At 46.2% G+C, this 20,630-nt stretch overlaps 2 protein-coding genes across 2 annotated transcripts in view; both read left to right on the forward strand.

Moving 5' to 3' along the window:
* LOC103703680 (G-rich sequence factor 1) overlaps window positions 1–6,724 on the forward strand; it is a 7,671-nt gene extending 947 nt beyond the window's left edge. The window contains 3 exon segments of the mRNA XM_039116732.1: window positions 4,450–4,606; window positions 5,677–6,031; window positions 6,033–6,724. Coding sequence (XP_038972660.1) covers window positions 4,450–4,606; window positions 5,677–6,031; window positions 6,033–6,434 — 914 coding nt within the window. The 3' untranslated portion in view covers window positions 6,435–6,724.
* Window positions 6,725–7,564: 840 nt separating this feature from the next.
* Window positions 7,565–9,749, forward strand: LOC103703681 (uncharacterized protein DDB_G0271670-like). Its single transcript, XM_017841921.3, has one exon. It carries the CDS (start codon window positions 8,171–8,173, stop codon window positions 9,596–9,598), a length of 1,428 nt encoding a protein of 475 aa, XP_017697410.2. The 5' UTR covers window positions 7,565–8,170; the 3' UTR covers window positions 9,599–9,749.
* The last annotated feature ends 10,881 nt before the right edge of the window (window positions 9,750–20,630 follow it).

Below are 20,630 nucleotides of genomic sequence, written 5' to 3' on the forward strand. Positions count from 1 at the left end.
AAAATCAACTAGAATCACTCCCCGGCAACGGCGCCAAAATTTGGTGTGTGCTGCCGTAGGCAACCAAAAATAAAACCTATACTCCTAAAAATATATATGTAGTAGTGCGAGAAGGATCGTTCCCACGGAGAGTATCTAGCCTAGTTTTATGCTACTTGAACAAGGACGGAGGGGGGGTTTGAGTATCACGAAAACAATAAAATAACCTAAAGAAGAATTCAGATTAAAGTATTAAAATCAATCAAAAGAACAAATCTTAATGCAAAGATATCAATTTGCACTTTGAATGTCCACCGATAGAAATATTTTCCTATCTCTTCTTAGACGTAGTTAATTAAAAACAAGCGATCTAATTAACCCTAACTACTAAACAACCCAAGACAAGCACTAAAAGTTTAATCTAGTAGCAGGCTAATTAACCCTAACTACTAAGACTCAAATGCCTCTTAGCAGCAGCAGATGGTAGTTGCCGACCTCTCTAACACGTGCAGAATCCATCCAACAACCATTGCGGAGTCACCCTCGAGAAGAATCCTATATCGAGCTGAAGTTGAGTAAGTTTTCCTTTATGACCGGTTCGCGATAGTCGACCCAGGCCGGTCCGGTACGCCGGCGCCCTAAAAGGGCCAAGCGCAATTGCCAACCCTAGCTTCTCGGAGGGGAGCGGGGGGAAGCGGCATCGTTGCTGAGAGAAGAAGAATGTTTCCCAAAAGGTGAGTCTAAGGGTTTCTCCTCCATCTTCCATCTTCTTTTCTGCGAGCAATGCTTCCCAAGATATATTTTGTTCTTATTTCCTCTTTGATTTCCTCGCAATCGTCAGTTTAATGTCATCTTGTTAGCTTGTTATGGTTGGTAGTGGAGTGGCATTATGCGTTATGTTGATACTTGGTAAAAATTCTTTTCACACATTTCAGTTCTTACCTTGAATTAACTGCAGTTAAATTTTATTCCTTTCTTCTATGGGTGATGATTGAGGGATCTGTGCTGGTTTTGCCTGTGATTTCCTGTGATTGTCTTTGATATAACCTTCTAGAAGAAAAAGGGCTTGTTATATGGAAGATTACTTAGGAACCCCAAGCCTACCACCCTTTTAATACTAATGTCGCTCTATATAGAGTTATTTATTTCACTAACTGGTGCAAATTGAGGTTATATAAGAATAAGTGGTTCGTAGCGGAAACGAGGAAATCAAAATTTGTACTGAAATTAATTAATTTCCCCCCTTTTCTTAAAGCAGTCTTGATTATATATACTGTGTGTGTTGCGTGTGCAAATCACCATGTCTTTAGAGAATAAGAACGCGATCAATCAAACAAATAATATGAAAAAATTAGAGTAAACTGGGCAGGGGTTTTGGGGGTTTATTTTTACATCTTTGGTGACGCTCATCTCTTCACAAATTTTGTCCATGCTTGGTTTAGTTAAAACAAACAATTGATTTTATAACAAGGAAAATCAAACATTTGTATATGTTTTCACGTTTGAAACAATATCTAAATATTTTCCAAGATTTATGTCATAGTTCTGTATCTTGGACCCCATCGTGGACTCTAATCCCCTTGTTTTTATGCTTGATTTTGTGAATCTACCTTTTGATCTTGCAATTTTGATTTAAGAAATGTTTATTAGAGTAAAGATGTTAAACACAATAACATTGTCATGATGCAATCTAGTGTGGACCAAGACTTATCTATGTGGCCGGTACATGATACAACCGCCGCATTGTGCTAGTTGTCGGGGAACAAGCCTTCCCCTTCTATTCAATAGATCAACGCGATGACAAGAATATCGGAAGCATTAAAAGCTAAATCAGTAAATAAAGACATTCGCCAAAGAAGAGCACACCATGATTTACATAGAGATAATGGCATTGCAAGTCTCGTCTAGTCACACCTAGCGGTATATAACCATCGAGAGAGCAAGCAACTCTTGGATGACAAGCTAAAACTTTACCAATATGTTGGATACAGCAATAAGAGGGCTCCCTTCACCAACAATGATGGATGCCAAATCTTGTAGAGAAAAAATCCTTTTAGAGAGCAAAATTTGATGTGTCTCAAATTTGGTAGATTTGATGATTATGATGAAATCCCTCTTCAATAGAGAGCAAGAATACCTCTCTGATGACTACCTTCTTCTACCCACCTTCTGGTCACTTGTTTCCAGCTAAATAGAGAACCCTGCACCTGCTTTCCGAAGTCCTCCTCTCTTTCCTTGGCACGGATTTTAAAAGATGGGATTAGTGTAAGGTAGCACATGGGCCAAGTTAAGCCCACTTATTTCCCAAGCACAAAAACAACAGAAGCTCAACTGACGAGGGACTGATAAACTCCTTAATCCTTGTAATAAGCATATCAAAACCATTGACCAATTTTAAACAGCACTGATTTAGCAAACCTTTTGGTGCGACTTTGTTGTCATAAATTGCTCTGAATGACATTTTTCAATTGACTCAAGGTAAAACGTAAATAAATGGCTACAATAAATTATTCTCCAATTCGTGTCCTTTTATTGATCATCAATCTTCCGGCAATCTTTAGCTGATTACTTAACTAGTCATCGAAGGAGAATAGATTATTAAACCGGCATCACTTCTGTATGAAGGCACATGCATTCTCGCATACAGTTGTTGTTTGAATTTTTAATTTCTTTTTTTTTTTTGGTACACCGGCTTGTCACACTATACGTATATGAGTACCTAATTTTTAATTTCTAATATGAGTTTGATTACATAACTACGAGATTGCTTATAACTTTCTTGTAGATACCGAAGAACAATTTCAAAATAATGAACAAGTTCGGCTGTAACAATTAAAAATATTTTAAAGATGTCTTAATAATTTTCTGGACCTTTAAAGGGTGCCAATTATCTTTGAGTAATTGATCACTTTTGATAGAGGCACTCTCAATAAAGGTCACTAAGGTCACTTGGTTTGAATCTTGTAGTGAGTCTGTTGAGGCTTGTGTGTCTGAATTTCAGAAGAAAGACGTCACTTGGAGAGCGATAACTTAGATGTATTGAGTAGATGATTCAGATAAATCTTGGTTGTTGTTTGCAAAACATCATCTAAATCCATTGTAGCCCAGCCTCATGATATTCTTCATATTGTAATTATTTTTAAAAAATATAGATCCTTCAGTATTCCTTATTCTTTATAGATTTGGATGACACTGTTCTCATATCTAAGTTTGGGAGTATTTCTGGTTTTTTGATATATGTATCTCTAATTACCAAGAAATATTTTACTTTTACCTCTTCATGTTCCATCACTATGTTTTTTCACTTTCAAAGTTTGTAGAATTAACAGTAGACTCCCCTCTAGCTGTCTTTAAAATTATCTAACACACTTGCGTTTATGGTGATTTTTTTTTTTTTGTAGTTTTGAAGCTTTTTCGTTCTAACATTGCTAATGATCATTGCCTACATTTTGTGCTCCGAATAAAGTCCTGGTTAGTTGCTGCAGCACTATTGGCTTTTACAACCAGAACAGGATTTGAATGGTTGATGGAATAGGAATTTAGTTAGATTAGAGTCCTGTGACAAATACGTTAAGTGGTTGAGTAGGCTATATTATTGCACATATGCTAGGTGGGATAGAATTAGAATTTCAAAGAGAAAAAGATGCTAGATGTCAAGCGTGGCTATTGGATCCGCAATCAAGTGGCGATACATGTAGTTGTTTTGTCTGGTTATGGCGGGAAATCAAAACAGTGGCTTGTAAAATTTGAAATTGAATGCGAATCGAGTATATGGTTGACTATAGATCTTACTACCAGAGTCAGGATCTTCAGGCTACATCTTAATAAACGATTCCTTGTTCTACTAGAAGCAAAATAATACTTATCAGGTGTCCATAATTATTATTTTGGCCTTAGCCAATCATAATAGAGTGGTCTAGTAGCATTCTTTAGAGAAAATGGATCTTTGGTTCTTGGATAGAGGAGTCGAGAGTGGAGTTCAGCCAAGTCATCTTGGTGGTATAATGCGTTAGAGGGAGAATAGTGCTTGGCTCTTTGCGAGTTTTGTGTATCGGATATCTTGGATGGTTTGGAGGCGATGCTATTAAAATACTCTTGGTAGTTCATCAGCAAGAAGAAAGTGTGTGTCAAAGTCCAAAAAGGGGATTTGGATTTTTAGGCTATGGTGAATTGGGAGAATTATCATTATAGCTAGAATTTAGAGGAGCTTGGGATATTCATGCAACTATCCACTTGAGATCCTATGGGGTGTAATATCAAAGGGCTTTCAAACAAAGTTTTACCTGAGGAATGAGTTTGGAGCCACACTTTCTGAAGAATGAAGAAGCAGAACAGAACTAGTTTGAAGGGGATACTTGACCCGTTAAAGATTGGATCTAGTTCACAAAACCTAGAGTAGGGCAAGGTTTGTGGATGGATGCACTCTAGAAGAAAACCTAGGACACAAGGAACCTAATCATGTAGATGCAGGATCAATTCCTGAAGATGTTAAGGTTGAAGAGCTAGAGCATGAAAGTAAAATTTTTGCAGCAGTTGTGGATTCCATATGGAGATCTAGTAGCCTACGAGTTGAAGAGATAAATGAGCGTGGAGAGAGCCAAGCGCAGGAGGGGCATGAAGCTACAAGGTGAAGTGGAGTGGCCACGTGGGGTGTGGTGTGCAAGAGGTGCAGTTGCATGGTCACCTCCATTTTTTTCTCTATATTTCAATTTATATTATTTTTTTCTTTGCCCTACTGATCTAACTATTTAGCTTTATTACTTTGCCTAACATAGTCTAACAAAAACTTTTGTAAGATTTCACCCCCACTTCCTCACTTCTCTTTTATGACGTACTAACGTTCATCTCTAGAAAAAAGTGAGTCGATGTGCCTTATGTAATGAGTAGGTCTCTGTATATCAATTTTTGGATCTCTATAATATTTATCATCAAAGGTGAAGTCTGTCATCTTATAGGCTAGTTTTATGATTATCCGTGGGTCGGTCTATGGTTACTCGACATTTAACTTGGTGTATTTATATCTTTATACCTTTTCAGTTAGCTAGCTTTTCTGACAAATTCCTTAGCATTGTATATGCAAAGCTGTAGATTCAAATGCCATATATCATAGCTCTTTCATTCAACATTTCAGTCATATGTTGGTTTCTTCCATTTCATGTCTTTTATTTTTGGCTCGGGTCATCAGGATTTATGTGAAGTTAATATTCTACTTTGCTAATTAGATTCATATAGACAGTTTTGAATTATGCCCCCTGGCCCATCTCCTTTGCTTCTAATTTCTTAGGATCTCTTAGGAAGAGTTGTTTAAGTTTTTGTAGTGTTGTAATTAGGCGATGTTTTACTCATTTTTGTGTGGCTATATCATTGTTTTCCATGGTCCATGGTTCTTTTTTCTTTCACCGTCTCTTTGTAAGATTCGTTAAGAAATCTGGAGCTGCACCGATATGAATGCTGTCCTAGTTGTCATCATAAATTTGTAATTTTCTTTCTGGTAAACCAATTCAAAGTTGTGGTTGTGCAGGAAAACTGCATGCTATTGTGTACTGTAATTTATTCTCTTGTTGGCCATAATATGTTCTTATATATAGACTAAAAGGTAGAGTTTAATTACTCAAGCATGATAGGTAAGTTATGTGAGATACTAACGGATGTTTTGTTGTCTCTTTTGCCTTTTCTTTTCTGGGTTTGCTACTGAAGGAAATACATGGATGGCGGTGATGGGCGTGAAATGGGGTTGAAGCGACCACAGTTTGATTCAAGCCCATCATTTTTTGGGGCTTCTGCTGGTTCAAGCCTCATGTATAATCCTTCTTATGCATATGCTGGCCAACCTCCACCATTCCCAGTTGTCCGATTGCGTGGCCTTCCTTTTGATTGTTCAGAAGCTGATGTTATTGACTTCTTCCATGGTCTGGACATCATTGACATTCTCTTTGTTCATAAAGGTGGTCGGTTCAGTGGAGAAGCTTTTTGTGTATTGGCATATCCTCTGCAAGTGGATTTTGCCATTCAGAGAAATAGGCAGAACATGGGTAGAAGGTATATTGAGGTTTTTTAGGAGCAAGAGACAAGAATACTACAGTGCTGTTGCGCATGAAGTTTCTGACATGAGGGGTGGTTCTCCACGTCGTAGCGCTCCAAGGGCAAGGTCAGCTGATGACGGGAAGGATTTAATGGAGCATACTGGAGTTCTACGTATGAGAGGATTGCCATATTCTGCTGGGAAAGATGATGTGATGGACTTTTTTAAGGACTACGAACTCTCAGAGGACCGTGTTCATATTGTGCTAAATTCAGATGGCAGGCCAACGGGGGAAGCATTTGTGGAGTTTGCAAATGCAGAGGATTCAAAATCTGCAATGGGAAGGGATAGAATGACACTTGGAAGCCGTTATATAGAGCTGTTTCCTTCAACTGCCAAGGAGATGGATGACGCTATTTCTAGAGGACGATGAGGCTCGTCAATGGTAACAACAGGTTTTGGTTTACACCCAGTCATGCTACTGTATTATGTTATGCTTTTGTATGGAAAACTTGCTGCGACTTGTGATCTGATTTAAATCAAGGCTGGGTCTGACCAATGCATTTTGGATCTAGGTTATCTTATGGTGTGTTCCATCTAGTTAGTTACAAACTTAAAAAAGTAAAGCCAGTGCCCTGTCTTCTGTCCCTCTTCGTACATAATTTTATCTCTGATTTCTGCTATATAATCTGATCTGCAGAAATACAAATGACTTTAGTGATTGATACGAGCAAAATGACAATTTATATGGATATCGTTTCTAATTTATGATCAATGGAAGTATTTCAAGAGGCTGGTAATACAGTGGCTGGGCAAGCTGGAGTTTGGTAGAGGTAAAAGTTGATTTAATTTTCAGACATCAGGTGTAACAGGCTGTTTGGTGCTTGTAAATGAAGTCCGCGGCAAGCGAAAGACCTTAATCGAAGATATCAAGAATATGAGCAGTAATTTTGATGATTGTATATCTGTATCTTTACTCATAGGTTTGTAGAAGCTGATCAAGTAGCTGATAGTGCGTGGTAGAGAAGTGGTACCTGTGTCAGGTTTTGGGATTGAATGGGAGGTCTTCCTTCCTATCATCATGTTTTGTCAAGAGATGATGATGTACATGTAATGTTTGAAAGAGTCAAGTGAGTTGCTTTTTTTTCAATGCTAAGAAAAATGGGGCTAGAATGGTAGTAACTTGCAGGTTTTCTTGAGATACAAATATGAGCAGTTCTCTCTTTGGCAACAGAAAAAAATAAAGTAAAAGAAGAAGAAAAAAACTTCTCTTTCCAAGTAGATTCAAATATATTTGCTATTATCGGCCGAGGGGGGGCCCTCTTGTATTGTTTGGAAGGGGAGATTGAGATGCCCCGGCTTTGGTAAAAAAATTTCGGGAACAGAAGGATGCAGAACGGTGGAAGCACCCGTGACCCACCGCCGATGCTTAATTATGTCAAGATTTGTTCCTTATTCCTTAATAAACAAGAATAGGTGTGTTTCTTTTCCTAATCTACTTGCGAATACGAGTGATAATTCGTACTTCTTTGAAGAAATTTCAGATTAAAACTCAATAAAATTGAAGAGCGTAAAAATCTCCCAGGATGGCTACAAGTTTAGAGCTCTTACCAACTTGACACCCTGTGGACATCTTGTCAGTTTCACGTGCTCCCATTTGGACTAACAAAGCGGACAGCATACTTTATTACGTTAGACAAGGCTAAGTGAGCAGGTAACGCCTTCTCATAAATATATGCGCTATAGAGGATAGGCTAAGATTATGTTGTAATAAGCTTTTGGCTAAACGAAGGTTAGTGGAACATCACCGTTCTCAAAGTCCACAGCATTTGGCTACGCTCCGGTTGCGTAAGGTGGCCATTTAACATCGGTCGCCGAGACTTGGGATAAATAACTCCTGCGTCCACATGGTCCAACTTCGATGCCATCTTAAAAATATCTCACTGAAGTACTAATAATAAGCACCTGCACAGCTGGTTTTCTCTCTTCCCCTCACTGCCTTGTGGAGACTCGGACCATATCACCAACCCTTCCGTTCTCGTCTGCTGTTTAGCTTTTGTTTAGCCCTTTGGAGGAAGGAAGAGAATCCCGGAAAGCCGATCCATTTCAGTGGAGAGAGAAAAGAGCAAGAGAAGGAATCAGGAGGAGGAGGAGGGGGAAGACGAGAATATGGGAGACAAACGGGTGGCGGTGGCGGTGGCGGGGGTGGGTGCAGGGGATGACGTCGGGGAAGGGATGCAGTGCAGCGACCATCCGTACCGGAGCAACCCCGGTGGGATATGCGCCTTCTGCCTCCAGGAGAAGCTCGGCAAGCTCGTCTCCTCCTCCAAATCCAGCCCCTTCTTTGCTCCTCCCCCTTCCACCTCCTCCTCATCCTCCCCCACCTCCTTCCCCTCCGACGGCCTCGGCTTCGGCTTCGGGGCTGGTGCTGGAGGGCTTGCCGGATCCGCCTCCTCCGGCACCGCTCGAGCCGGTGCTGGCGGTGGGAGCCGGACTAGGGTCCCCTTCCTCGCAGCTGCCCACAAGAAGAAGAAGAGCAGCAGCTACGTCGGCAGCGGTAGCAGCAGGAGGGTGATGGCGTCCAGCACCATCACCTCGTCGTCCTCCTTCTCTGCGGTCAACAACCTTCTCACCTTGAAGAGGAGCAAATCCGTGGCCCCGAGGCCAGTTGGGGGCCTCTCAACGGAGGTCGGTAGCGGCATTGCGGACGCGGTGGACAGCCCCAGGAAGAAGAGCTTCTGGTCCTTCCTCTACCTCTCGTCCTCCTCGTCCACCTCCACCTCCTCCTCCTCGGTCAACAACAACGGGAGCAGCAGCAGCAGCAACAGCAACAGGAGGAGGTCCACCTCCTCGTCGTCAGGTGGCGGCAGAGGGGACAGGGGAGACGGCAAGCAGCAGCAGCAGCAGCAGCGGAGTACATCAGATAAGGCGCTAGCTAAGGAGGAGGCGAAGACTCCGAAGCGGGAGCTTGGAGGAGGAGGAGGAGGAGGGGAGGAGGAGGTGGAGAGCCCGAGCGGGAGCCAGGCATCGTCCTCGTTTGGGAGGAAGGTGGCGAGGTCCAGATCGGTGGGGTGCGGGAGTCGCAGCTTCTCGGGGGACTTTTTCGAGCGCATCTCCACGGGGCTGGGCGACTGCACCCTCCGGAGGGTGGAGTCCCATCGGGAGGCCAAGCCCAGGTTGTCGCTCCACGTGGACGATGTCGACGGCGAGGTCGACGAGCAGCAGCGGAGGTTCAAAGAGCGGGTCAAGTGCGGCGGATTCTTCGGAGGGTTTGGGATGATCTCCTCCTCCTCCTCCTACTGGCTCTCTGCCGACGATTTCGACGGCAGCCGCAGGATCTCCTCGGCTGCAGCTGCTGCCCACGGCGCCGCCGCACGAGGTGGCACGCCCCATGGTCGAACTTGGACCTGGGCCTGGGCTTTCGCCAGCCCTATGAGAGCATTTAGGCCCGCCCCCTCTTCCTCCAAGCTCAGTTACCCCATCAAGAACGGCGCCACCGCGGCCGCCACAACCAATATCATCACGGCCATGAATGCCAGCAACAACATAATCAACGGCGCAGCGCTACCGGCAGCAGCTGCAGCAGCAACAAGTTGAAGCTTGCCATACTGTTTAGTTCTCTTCCTCTTCTTCCTAATGTTTACACCTAAATCAAGCTTCGGACTTTTGCTTGTAATTTCTTGATTAAACATCTTCATTTTGACTGGTTACTTGTAATTCCGATTCATCTATATCTGTTTCCATTGCCTGTTCTGTCTCCTTTTTTTCTTCGGTTTTTTAAAGGTACATAGCATTCTGTTTCCTTTTCCCCAAAGTATATTGTATCTTCTCATCCAGAGTTAGATTGTAGCATCAGTGGATTGGATTGGTGGCATTCGTGGACAAGTTTTTTAATATATCCCTGTTTCTCTCTTCCTCACTCTGAGATTGGCACCTGAGCTCGAACCGACTGAACCCGACGGAGCAAAAGGTTTTGTTGGCGCGGCCCTAACCTTTCAGCGAGCCCAGCCAGTCAGCCAGCCAGCCTACCAACCCTTTGACCCTCTGCGCAGCGGGGAAAGGTGATGGAGACCTTACCGTGGGAAGGGTTATCATGAGGATAGATTTAGCTTGTGATTGATAGCTATATACATACAGTTTCTCCCTCGGTCATATCATTGCTCTCCTCTCGTTCCTTCTCTCATGTGGGTCGGAGCTGGAGAGCGAGAGATCATTAGCTCCTCTGTCCTTGTCCGGGTATTGCCAAAGAGCCTAGCTTTGGGAGGGGACTGACATGGGGCACATGCTATCTCTTCCCCGATCCGAGCCATATGGGTTGTGGGTTGTCCTCTTGCTTTCGTGGACCCCAAAGACCACCATTAACGAGCCCACCTTGCTTGTCCTTATTCGCTCCGCCAGCCCTCCGGTCCCATGCTCTGTTTCTCTCCCAAAAATACAAACCCTCGGGCATCATCAGCCTCTCCCTAAGCCAAAATTAACAAGCTCCCCTCTCTCCATCTGCACGTGAAGTGATGTAAATGACAACTAGGGGATGCGCGCTCGTCTTCTTTTAATGGGTACTCTGTTTTCTATTCCAAGTAAAGTGGGGTGACAAAAGACGATGCACTTTCTGAGCCCCCAAGATTCCATCTGCCTTTCCACTGCATTGCCATGCCAGACTTCATCATACATAGAACGAATAATAATAATAGTAAAAGAAATAAAAAAAAGACAACGATCTTTCTCCCACTCCATCAACGAGGCTAACTTTAACGGGCACAACGTGCCCACGCTCCCAAGCCCCGAGAAAGTCGAGAAGTATCGACGCCTACCGAGCCTAACCTTATCTCCTCGGAATGTAGCTCTCGTTTCCATTTGCCATGGCTCAACCTGTACATGGGAAGGTAAGAAGTGTGCAAGGGCTTCCATGTCTCCCAACCTCTACCTGTTTTCCTCAATCGCTGTCAATCCTCCCACGCCATTCTCTACCACCCCTTTGTCCCATTCCTTCGGCAGTCGCATCTGTCGCAGTCCATTGCACTGTCATAGCTCTAATTAATCCTACTCTGGCCAGCTAGCATGGAGGGTGGGAGATCGATGTAAGGGACCACCGTAACGAGAACGAAAGAATCGAAGGTTACCGGCGTAGAGCACCTGCACTTGCTTCGTGGGTCCTGCCCATCGAGACCGCAGCATCTTCGCACCATTGGCGTTATTATGTTAGCGCTATTAGCGTCGTTTCACCCCTACTGAGAGAAGCATTCTTTATCCTGCGAGGGTAATGAATGGATCGAGGAAAAGTAGGAAAGACAGAGCATGGGAAACGAACCACCTCGTTTGATGCGTGACGGAACATGGATACAGAGGACGGCTCGGCGTCGGATGAAATATTTTAGCATTCTTGGAGGAGCGACCTCCGTCCCATTCACATGGCGCCTTCTTTTGCGTGAGAAGACTCTGATATCTGTGCGGATTTAATATTCCTGCCTTGTACATTGATTGCTGCACTTGTGCTTAATATTTCTGCCTCGGTAAAAGGCGTGTTTCATGAAACTAATAAAACTGTGAATTAGAAAAATAATTATATATCTAATTACTTTGATAATATTTTATAAAATAAAAATAAAAAATTATTTTTGATATTTTAAAATATTTTATTTTTTAATTTTATTGTGTGTATTTATATTCATCATATATGATCCATCCGACTTAGTAAAAAAAAAAAAAAAACGAAGAAGACAAATTAGAAGAAGAAAGAGGGGGAGGGAAACAAAAAATATGCTGCACTTGCGGCAAGGGAACTCGAGCCGAGTGATGAAGGGTTACTACGGCTTCAAGATTGATGCAACGCTTTTTGAGTCGTCTGATAATTCGTTATAGCTGCAGTGAAGTTCAGAGTCCACATGAATTATATAGAGAATTTTTACAATTACCGGTCAACGACGGCATTTCAAACGGCTCAGATCAAATTAGGTACAAAATAAATCAAAATATATCAATTCAAACTTAATCTAACCCGACCTATAATGGATTAAATCAATTTTAAAAAATCAAACAGTTAAATATGAAAGAACTATAGCGCGAGTTAAATATATTGTTTACATAGATATATAAACAGTTAAACAGTTACTTATTTTTATGCCGCGAGTGACGAACTATAGCCATTCGCGGTCACGGCTAGTCTAAGCACATTCTGTAAAAGAGCTGTTCTATAGAAGCAATCAATACCAATTTTTGGAGATGCCCTACTCCTTCTCATTCTATCAGTCCATAGGGAGACTTCCCTTCCCCAAACCCGGCTAGACTGGTTCCTTCTAGGTTAGGCGCCCGTCCTTTATTTAGATGTTGGGGCAAGGAGAATGGCAGACCAGCGACCAGTGAAGCCGCTGGAGAAGTGTTTGAGGCAGAAGGCACCCATTGAGGCACCTTTAGTTTAGCATCCACTTTTGTGCTCTGACGGCTTAATTAGTTTTCTCAAGTTGGATTGGTGAAGAGTTTATTTAAATATTAAAAATTAACTATAGAGGTGACGTCTTTCATGCATCGGTGTTTTTATGTTTTAAAAATAAAAATTAAAAATGGACAACTAACAAGCATGCCAGATAGACCCTTGGTTGCTTCCGGTCGGTTCAGGAATTCCTCCTGCGCCCATTGGACTCTAGTTTTTCTTCCCACGAGTCCTCCCTCATACCTTTCTCTACTTTTATCCACCTCCGGTTCCATCCCATCTCCCAAGACAGGTTCAGTTGTATCTTTCACGCGAAGAAATGATTGAAGGAAAGGGAGTCACGGAAAAAAGAACCTAAAGAATCGATGAGCGGAATTGCGGGGTCCGAGTGAGTGAGTTAGTGAGGGAGCTTTGAGATTCGGGCTGAGGGGGAAGATCAGTGGAGAATTTCGTCGAATGGGTGCTGGTTAGTTGAAATGGCCGAACCTGGAGCGAGGACGTCGTCGTCGCCGGTGCAGGGGGCGGCCGGAGTTCCGAGGAATGATGCTTCGAGGAGTTCGGTCAGGCCCCGGTCGTGGGCGGAGGTGGCGAAAGGAGCTCCGGGGCAATCAACAGCGTGGACCAATCATCGCATTTCTCCCCGGGAGTTGGAGGCGTTGCAGGAGAGGTTTTCGGAGGCGGTCGAGATTCCGGAAGAGGAGCTGGAGGAGATGCGGTCGGAGTGGCGCAGCTCCACGGTTCTGGTAAGGAGCGTGGGGAGGTTCATTCCGGCGGACTGGGTGGCGAAGGAGGTCCGACGGGTGGGAAAGCTGGACTACGACGTCGGATGCTTCTCGTTGGTTGATGGAGTCATTGCCATCAGATTTGCCAACGAAGCTGACCGGGAGGCTGCAATGGCGAACGGCCCATGGATGGTGGCCGGTCAACTGCACGCCATGGAGAGGTGGCGTCCCAATTTTATTCCGGGCACTGAGGGCGTCGGGCGGGTGGTAGTTTGGATCCGGCTACCGGGGCTGCCGCTCGACTATTGGAAGAAGGAGACGATATTCAGAATCGCGGCGCAGGCGGGAAATCCTCTGGCTTTGGATGAATGCACGGAGAAGAGGCGCCGGTTTGGCTTTGCGAGGGTAAAGGTGGTGGTGGATGCGTCGGCTCCTCTCAAGCCGGGGACGATGGTGCTAGGAAGATCCGCGGGCAGAGAGACAAAGTTCTGGCAGGGTTTCGTTTATGAAAACCTGCCAGTTCCATGTCCCAAATGTGGGCGGCTAGGGCACCCAGCGGCGGCTTGTGAGTCCTCTTCCTCGACGGCGGTGGGTGTGGACTCGATGATGGAGGCTTCCGGATCTGATGGGGGTGCTAAGGGGAAGCCTTCCGAGGATGGTAAGCGACCAGGGGTGGAAGGCCTCTATGGACCATGGCTAGTGACAAATCGCATTGGTCCGTCCTTGAGGGCTTCTCGGAAGAAGGAGGCGCCGGGCAGCGGTGTGAGGAAGAAGCCGGTTAGCTCCCCTCCGAGTCCTGGAATGACAGGAGACACTCAGGCAACGGTGGCTTCCCCGGTGGACCTTGAGGGCTGGCAGAAGCCGTCTAAGGTGGCTCGCCGGAGAACGCCGGAGAAGGACGTCTCGGTGGCGAGCGCGGGCGGGACGATGGGGGAAACGAGTCAACTTGGTCCGCGATCCGAGGTGGAAACCGAGTCAGGGGCTGGGTCTGACTCAAGCCGGTCCGTTCCTGATCTGGGCCGGAGCGAGGTGAGGCCCAGTCCTAGTGATGGGCTTCGCCGTGGTGGGCCGGGCCTGAGCCCGCTGAAGCGGTCCAGGAGCATGACCGGAATTCATACTGTGGAGGGTTTGATTGATGGCCATCTGAAGCCGAAAGGAGGGAGGATGCCTCCCTTTGTGAAGGGCGGACGTCCGGTGCTTCGTCGGCGGAGCAAGAGCTCGCCACCGCCCCTCGCGCCGGCGCACGGGCGACCTCCGGTCGTGCCAGGTGGAGGCGTTTCACGGCAAGGGGTGGAGGAACCCCACGGACGGCGGTTGTTCCGAGCCCTATCGGTGACGACGGGACTGTCGGAGCAAGTTCCGGCGGCGACTCTCGGGCTGTGTTCGGCGGAGGCGACGGGGCGGTGGTCCGATGGGGATGGTGGTCTCGGCTCTGGTCGGGGAAAGCAGGTTAGCTCTTCAGCCCCTGTTTCCACTTCGTGCCATTTGGCACGGCTGAACAGTCCCTGTTCCGCAGTTCAAAACAAGGGGAAGGGGAAGTTGGTTGAATTGATGGAAGGGATCAAGCCGGATGCTTGTGGGAAGGAGTTTAGGGAGTCTGGGGTTGGTGGCACGGGTTCCATGAGCACTGTGGACTCTATGGCACAAGGGAACAGTGATGGGCAGCATCAGCAAATACTCTTCCAAATGATGGCTGTGGCGAAGGGAGTGAATAGGGAATCTCAAGGTGTTGAAGAGGGTATGGTTGTGGACACAGGTGGCAGCTACAGCTCGGGGGATGCGGGCTGTGCGGTCTCATCCGGTGATTTATGAAGATCCTTTTGTGGAATTGTCGTGGTGCGGGGAAACCATCCTTTGCCCCGGCTTTCCGCAGGATGGTGCAGCAGCACAATCCGGACATTTGTGTATTATTTGAGACCCGGCTTTCGGGAGGCAGTTTACAGAAGGCCAGAAGGGCGATTCCGAGATCTTGGGGGTTCTATGCTGTGGAATCCCAAGGTTTGTCAGGAGGCATTATTGTTACTTGGGGACAAGGACGGTGTCGATTGGATTGTTTCAATGTCTGCAATCAGGAGGTGATTATGGTGATCTCAGAGGACAATCGTAGCCCTTGGGTATTGTCAGCGGTATATGCAAGCACTGATTATAGGGTGAGGAGGACTCTGTGGGAGGAGGTTTCACAGATGATTAGTCAGGGTTATCCTATGATGGTGGCAGGTGATTTCAATTGCATTGTTGATCCTCAGGATAAGATGGGGGGTAAACCTTTCTCCCATGAAAAGAAGATTAAGGAGTTTCAGGACTTTCTTTCATCCAATGGTCTGATAGATTTGGGATTCACGGGCCCTAGGTACACATGGTGCAATAATCAGCAGGGACGGGCACGTGTGTGGGAGAGACTAGACAGAGCATGTGCAACAGCTGGGTGGATCCAGAGTTTTCCTGATCATCATGTCAGACATCTGCCGAGGATAGCTTCGGATCATAGTCCACTGTTGGTTTGCACGGAGGTACACATCCCTGTTCGATCCCCCTTTAGATTTGAGAAGTTTTGGCTATGCTACCCACGGTCCTGGGATATGGTGCGGGAGGCATGGAGTACCCTAGTGAGGGGTGATGCTATGTATCGGGTGTCCAGGAGGTTGGAGTTGACCAGGAGACGGTTGCGTAGGTGGAACCGTGAGGAGGTGGGGAACATTTTCAGGAGAACAGAGGAGGAGGAGGCGGCTATCGACAGATTACAGTCTCAGGAGGTACAGATGGGAGGGTTATCGGAGGAGGAGATGGGGGAGCTCAGATCGCACTTGGCCTTGCATGATTCCTTACTCAGGCAGCAGGATACATTATGGAGACAGAAGTCCAGGGTCCAGTGGATCTTGGAGGGAGATCGGAACACTAGATTTTTTCATCAGGCGACAGTGATCAGAAGGAATCAGAACAGGATCAGAGTCATCAGGAGTGAGGATGGGCAGCTGTCGGAGGACCCGGACACGATCCGGAGGATTATGGAGACTTTCTTTAGAGTGAGGTGGACGGAGCCGTTGGATGGGGGGTGTCGAGTGGAGATGCCGATGCCTACTGTGAGGGTGTCGGAGGAGGAGACAGAGGCACTGATTAGACCGGTATCAGAGGAGGAGATCAGGGCGGTAGTGTGGTCCCTTGAGGGGGAGAAGGCACCAGGGCCAGATGGTTTTCCACCGTTGTTCTTCCGGAGGTACTGGATGGTAGTGGGACAGGATGTGACGGCGGCCATACAGCAGTTCTTTACCACAGCTGTGATGTCACCGGACTGGCAGAGGACCTTCGTCACCTTGATTTCGAAGCGGCAGGATGCTACTGAGCCGGGCCACTTTCGACCGATCAGCTTATGTTCCACTTTGTATAAGGCTACGGCGAAGATTCTTGCTGTCAGGATGAGGGACTTACTCCCGAGATTGATTAGTTTGGAGCAGGGTGCTTTCATAGGTGGTCGGAGTATCTCCGATAATGTATTGATAGCTCAGGAGTTCATGTTCGATCTGGGGAGGGCCCCGATGAGAAGGAGCTTGATGGGGGTCAAGCTCGATATGGAGAGGGCCTATGATAGGATGCGGTGGGACTTTGTCCACCAGTCTCTGCAGGTGTTTGGCTTCCCGGAGATTTGGATTCAGTGGGTTATGGGCTGTGTCAGGGCTCCTTCTTTCGCCATCTTGGTGAATGGCACACCCTCCCGCTTTTTTGTGTCGTCAGGAGGTTTGCGACAGGGATGCCCGCTTTCTCCCCTATTGTTTATTATTTGCGCGGATGCCTTATCCAGATTCTTGCATCAGGCTGTATCTTCTCAGGAGCTGGATGCTTACAGACCAGCAGTGGATGCTCCCTCGATCTCTCACCTGCTGTTTGCGGATGATCTTTTGCTACTGGCCCGGTCAACACGACAGGACGCCCGAGTGCTGGGTAGGGTTCTACGAGACTACTGTGCTATTTCAGGTCAACGGGTTAATTTATCGAAATCTGAAGTCTGCTTCAGCCCGTTGACCAGAATAGAGGAGAAGAACCCTATCATGGAGATTTTGGGGGTGACAGAGCAGGATGGCTTATTGAGGTATCTGGGGGTTCCGCTGTCTGGTCGGCGGCTTCGCGGCAGGGATTGTACTTTTCTGGAGGCTAGCATCCGGCAGAGGGTGGAGGGTTGGCAGAGGCACTCACTATCCATGATGGGGAGGATCACGCTGGTTCGGTCAGTCCTTTCCTCGATCCCTACCTATTTACTTTCTACTTCATTCATCCCGGTGGCGGTTCTGAGGACCATTGAGCAGCTCTTCAGGAGTTTTATCTGGGGGAGGCAGGATGGTAGAGATGGCATTCATTTGCTGGCATGGGAGGTGGTGTGTCAGTCGACAAGGAGGGGTGGTTTAGGGGTACAGTCTTTGTTGGTGAGGCGGGAGGCTTTAGCGGCGCGACATGTCGCCAGATTTGTTATGGAGCCTGATTGCATGTGGTCCTCGCTGTTGAGGGCTAAGTATGGAGTTTTGATTCCTGGAGGGAGAGCAGCCCGTCACCACTCTCCAGTGTGGAGGGAGATGTGTGCCAGAGCGGGGGCGGTACTGTCGGAGATCAGATGGGCTGTTGGCGATGGATGCTCGATTGATGTGCTGGAGGACTGTTGGGTGACTGCGCAGCCGATCAGCCGCTTGCCTACCATGGTGGACTCCGGACGCTTAGCCGGACGCAGGGTCAGCGACCTGATGTTCCCAGTTGAGGGTAGGTGGAGGGAGGGGTTGGTCCGAGAGGTGTTTGGGGAGCAGCTGGCAGAGATGATCTTGGCTATTCCGGTGCCCTCTAGAGGGGAGTCTGATAGGTTGATTTGGGTACCATCGGGGCGGTCACAGGTGCGGGCTAGGGATCTTATGGTACTTTTCAGTGGGGAGCCAGTCAGGCAGATTGAGGGGGGGTGGATTTGGAGGATGCGTATCCATCCGCGGGTGGCACTTTTTATCTGGAAGGTGGCCTGGGGTTGCCTACCTACCAGAAGCGTGCTAGTCAGGCGGGGAGTGCGGATTCCCCAGTTTTGTGCGTTGTGCACTGATGTCGTGGAGACTATTGAGCATGTCCTCCTGCAGTGTCCCAGGGCTAGGGAGATATGGACGAGGTCACCTGTTCCTCTTCCTAGTTCAGTGGAGTCGGTACAGGATCTGTTACAGTTGCTGCGGGCTTCCATGCGGAGCCCTAGGTTCGCCCAGGTGGGTATACTTAGAGCATATCTGGCCTACCATATTTGGTTGGATCGGAATGCACGTTTGTTTGAGGGCAGGAGGCTCGCGGCGAGGATGGTGGTGGACAGAGCTGTACTTCAGGCTGGGGAGGTTTCTTCCAGCCTCGACTTGTGTTCTTCCGGGACGGCCAGGGACATCTGGGGTACTCATTGTGCTGTTCTAGCGCCCAGGTTTGTGTTTGCTTCTTGGGTGCCCCCACCCCCCGGCTATCTCAAGGTGAGTTTTGATGGTAGTGTTGCATTAGAGGGCAGGTCCGGCGGGGTTGGATTTGTCATTAGAGATCACCTTGGACGGCTGGTTGTGGCGGGTGGCCGATATACGCCTGGGCTCACAGTTGTGGGAGCTGAGCTACGGGCAGCTTGGGAGGGGGTGTCCTATGCGAGGCGGGTGCACCTCGAGGGGGACTCCTCTATAGTGATCGACTGGATCCAGGGTGCGGACAGATATGGAGATGGACATCCTCTCATTCGGGAGACCCGTAGGTTGGCCCTGGAGATGGACGACTTCGAGGCAGTACATGTGTTCCGGGAGGCGAACAGTGTGGCAGACTGGGTCGCCTCTTATGTTGCACGACATTCAGGGGACTTTTGTTGGACTTCCACGGCAGGGCTCCCGCCCCCACTGTATTTTTTGCTTTCTTCTGATATGGCAAGGTGTACTCACGTTAGAGTAATATGAAATTGCCGTTTCCACCAAAAAAAAAAAAAAAAAAAAAAGAAATGATTGAACTTACGACTACTGGTCCACGATGATGAGATGATTTTTCAAACAAAGTGTATATATACATAAAGCCAATGGGTTTTGAAATATATTGATTTTAGATTTTTTTTTGGTTGCATCCATATTCATAGTGTATCATATATCCAATTTAGCCAAAAAAATAATAATAATTGAACTTTCTTCATGACATCATCACTTTTCACATTAATCTTTAAACATGCCGAATTTTTTATTCACTACGTATACTTGTCTTAAAACAGCCATTGCATGATCCAATGATGAACTTATAGAAAAGAAAGATGAATCTTATTTTTAAGACCTAGCAATATATCCTGCATCTTCTCATCTTTTTCCGCTTCATTTTTTTTCTGTAAGAAAATGCTGGCCGAACCGTTCTCAAGACCGTAAATGTTGAAGGATGAGATTTATATTAAATAACTACATTGATTGGGCGCCTACGGAAGGAGGGACGGGAGGAGGCAGAGCACTCGCTTCTAGATGACATACGACGGATGTTGCCGAAGTATCGTGTTGTCCAGGTTAGACAAGTTCTTCAGAAGACGAACCAAGCTGCTGATTAGGTCACTTTATTTGCTGCTCATTATAGAGATGAATTTTTCTAAACTCAGCAGTTTTATGTATTTTTTTTTTTTTAGCCATTTTACTAGTGAAAGAGCTTGTTGTACTTATGTGAGGGCCATGTGAGTATATAAAAAAATTAAATAAAATAACTATGTTTTTGGAAAAAGTACAGATGGTACTGAAATTTAGCTGAAGCTAAAACCACCGTGCATGCCAGTTGCTTCTCTGCATGGATCTCCTGCCTCCTATAATCCTTCGATCTGTCCCACTCTGGTCCCCATCGAAAAATTACAATGGCTGTACACGCACCAATGACAATGGCTCGTTCTTGTAGATGTTATTCAGCAAGCATCACGATATATTATTATAGAAATTATGGGTTGTGATTGGCCACGTTGGTGCATTCAGTATAGCCATTAATTTCTGGATCCCATCCTCCTTCTTTCTCTTCTATTATTATTAGTGAAGGAAACAAAACTCTTGAAACAACCCCCCTTCCACCTCCATGATAGGAGGTACTTCTTTTGCCTATCAACACAAAAATTTGTGACAGAAGAAAAGAAAATTTTAAAACTTGAAGACTTGATGAAACTATCTGATCCCTTATGCTCGAGACAGTCAAATTAATACCCAAGTTGATCTGCTTCTCTCTAAACTTTTTGCATCACTAAAAGAGGTTTGGAGCTTCTTCAGTGCCATCCATGGTAGCAATAGATTTAAGCTGCATTTAGGATAGCTGTCATTTTTTATATAATTTTTTTATTTTTAATTTTATAGATTTTTGACAATACAAAATATATTTGATTTATTATTATTATTATTAGCAGTATTATTATTATAACTATTGTTATTATTATTTTTAGATTAGGGCATGACCGACATGGTAGCATTGGAGATAAATTGACTCCCATAAGGAGGTCAAG

Source organism: Phoenix dactylifera, unplaced genomic scaffold (genome assembly GCF_009389715.1).
Source record: "Phoenix dactylifera cultivar Barhee BC4 unplaced genomic scaffold, palm_55x_up_171113_PBpolish2nd_filt_p 000130F, whole genome shotgun sequence".
In the NCBI taxonomy this organism is placed as follows: Eukaryota; Viridiplantae; Streptophyta; class Magnoliopsida; order Arecales; family Arecaceae; genus Phoenix; species Phoenix dactylifera.

Bases quoted from the DNA above. Each gene is read 5' to 3' on its own strand.
- LOC103703681 (XM_017841921.3), top strand. From the start codon at position 8,171: ATGGGAGACAAACGGGTGGCGGTGGCGGTGGCGGGGGTGGGTGCAGGG.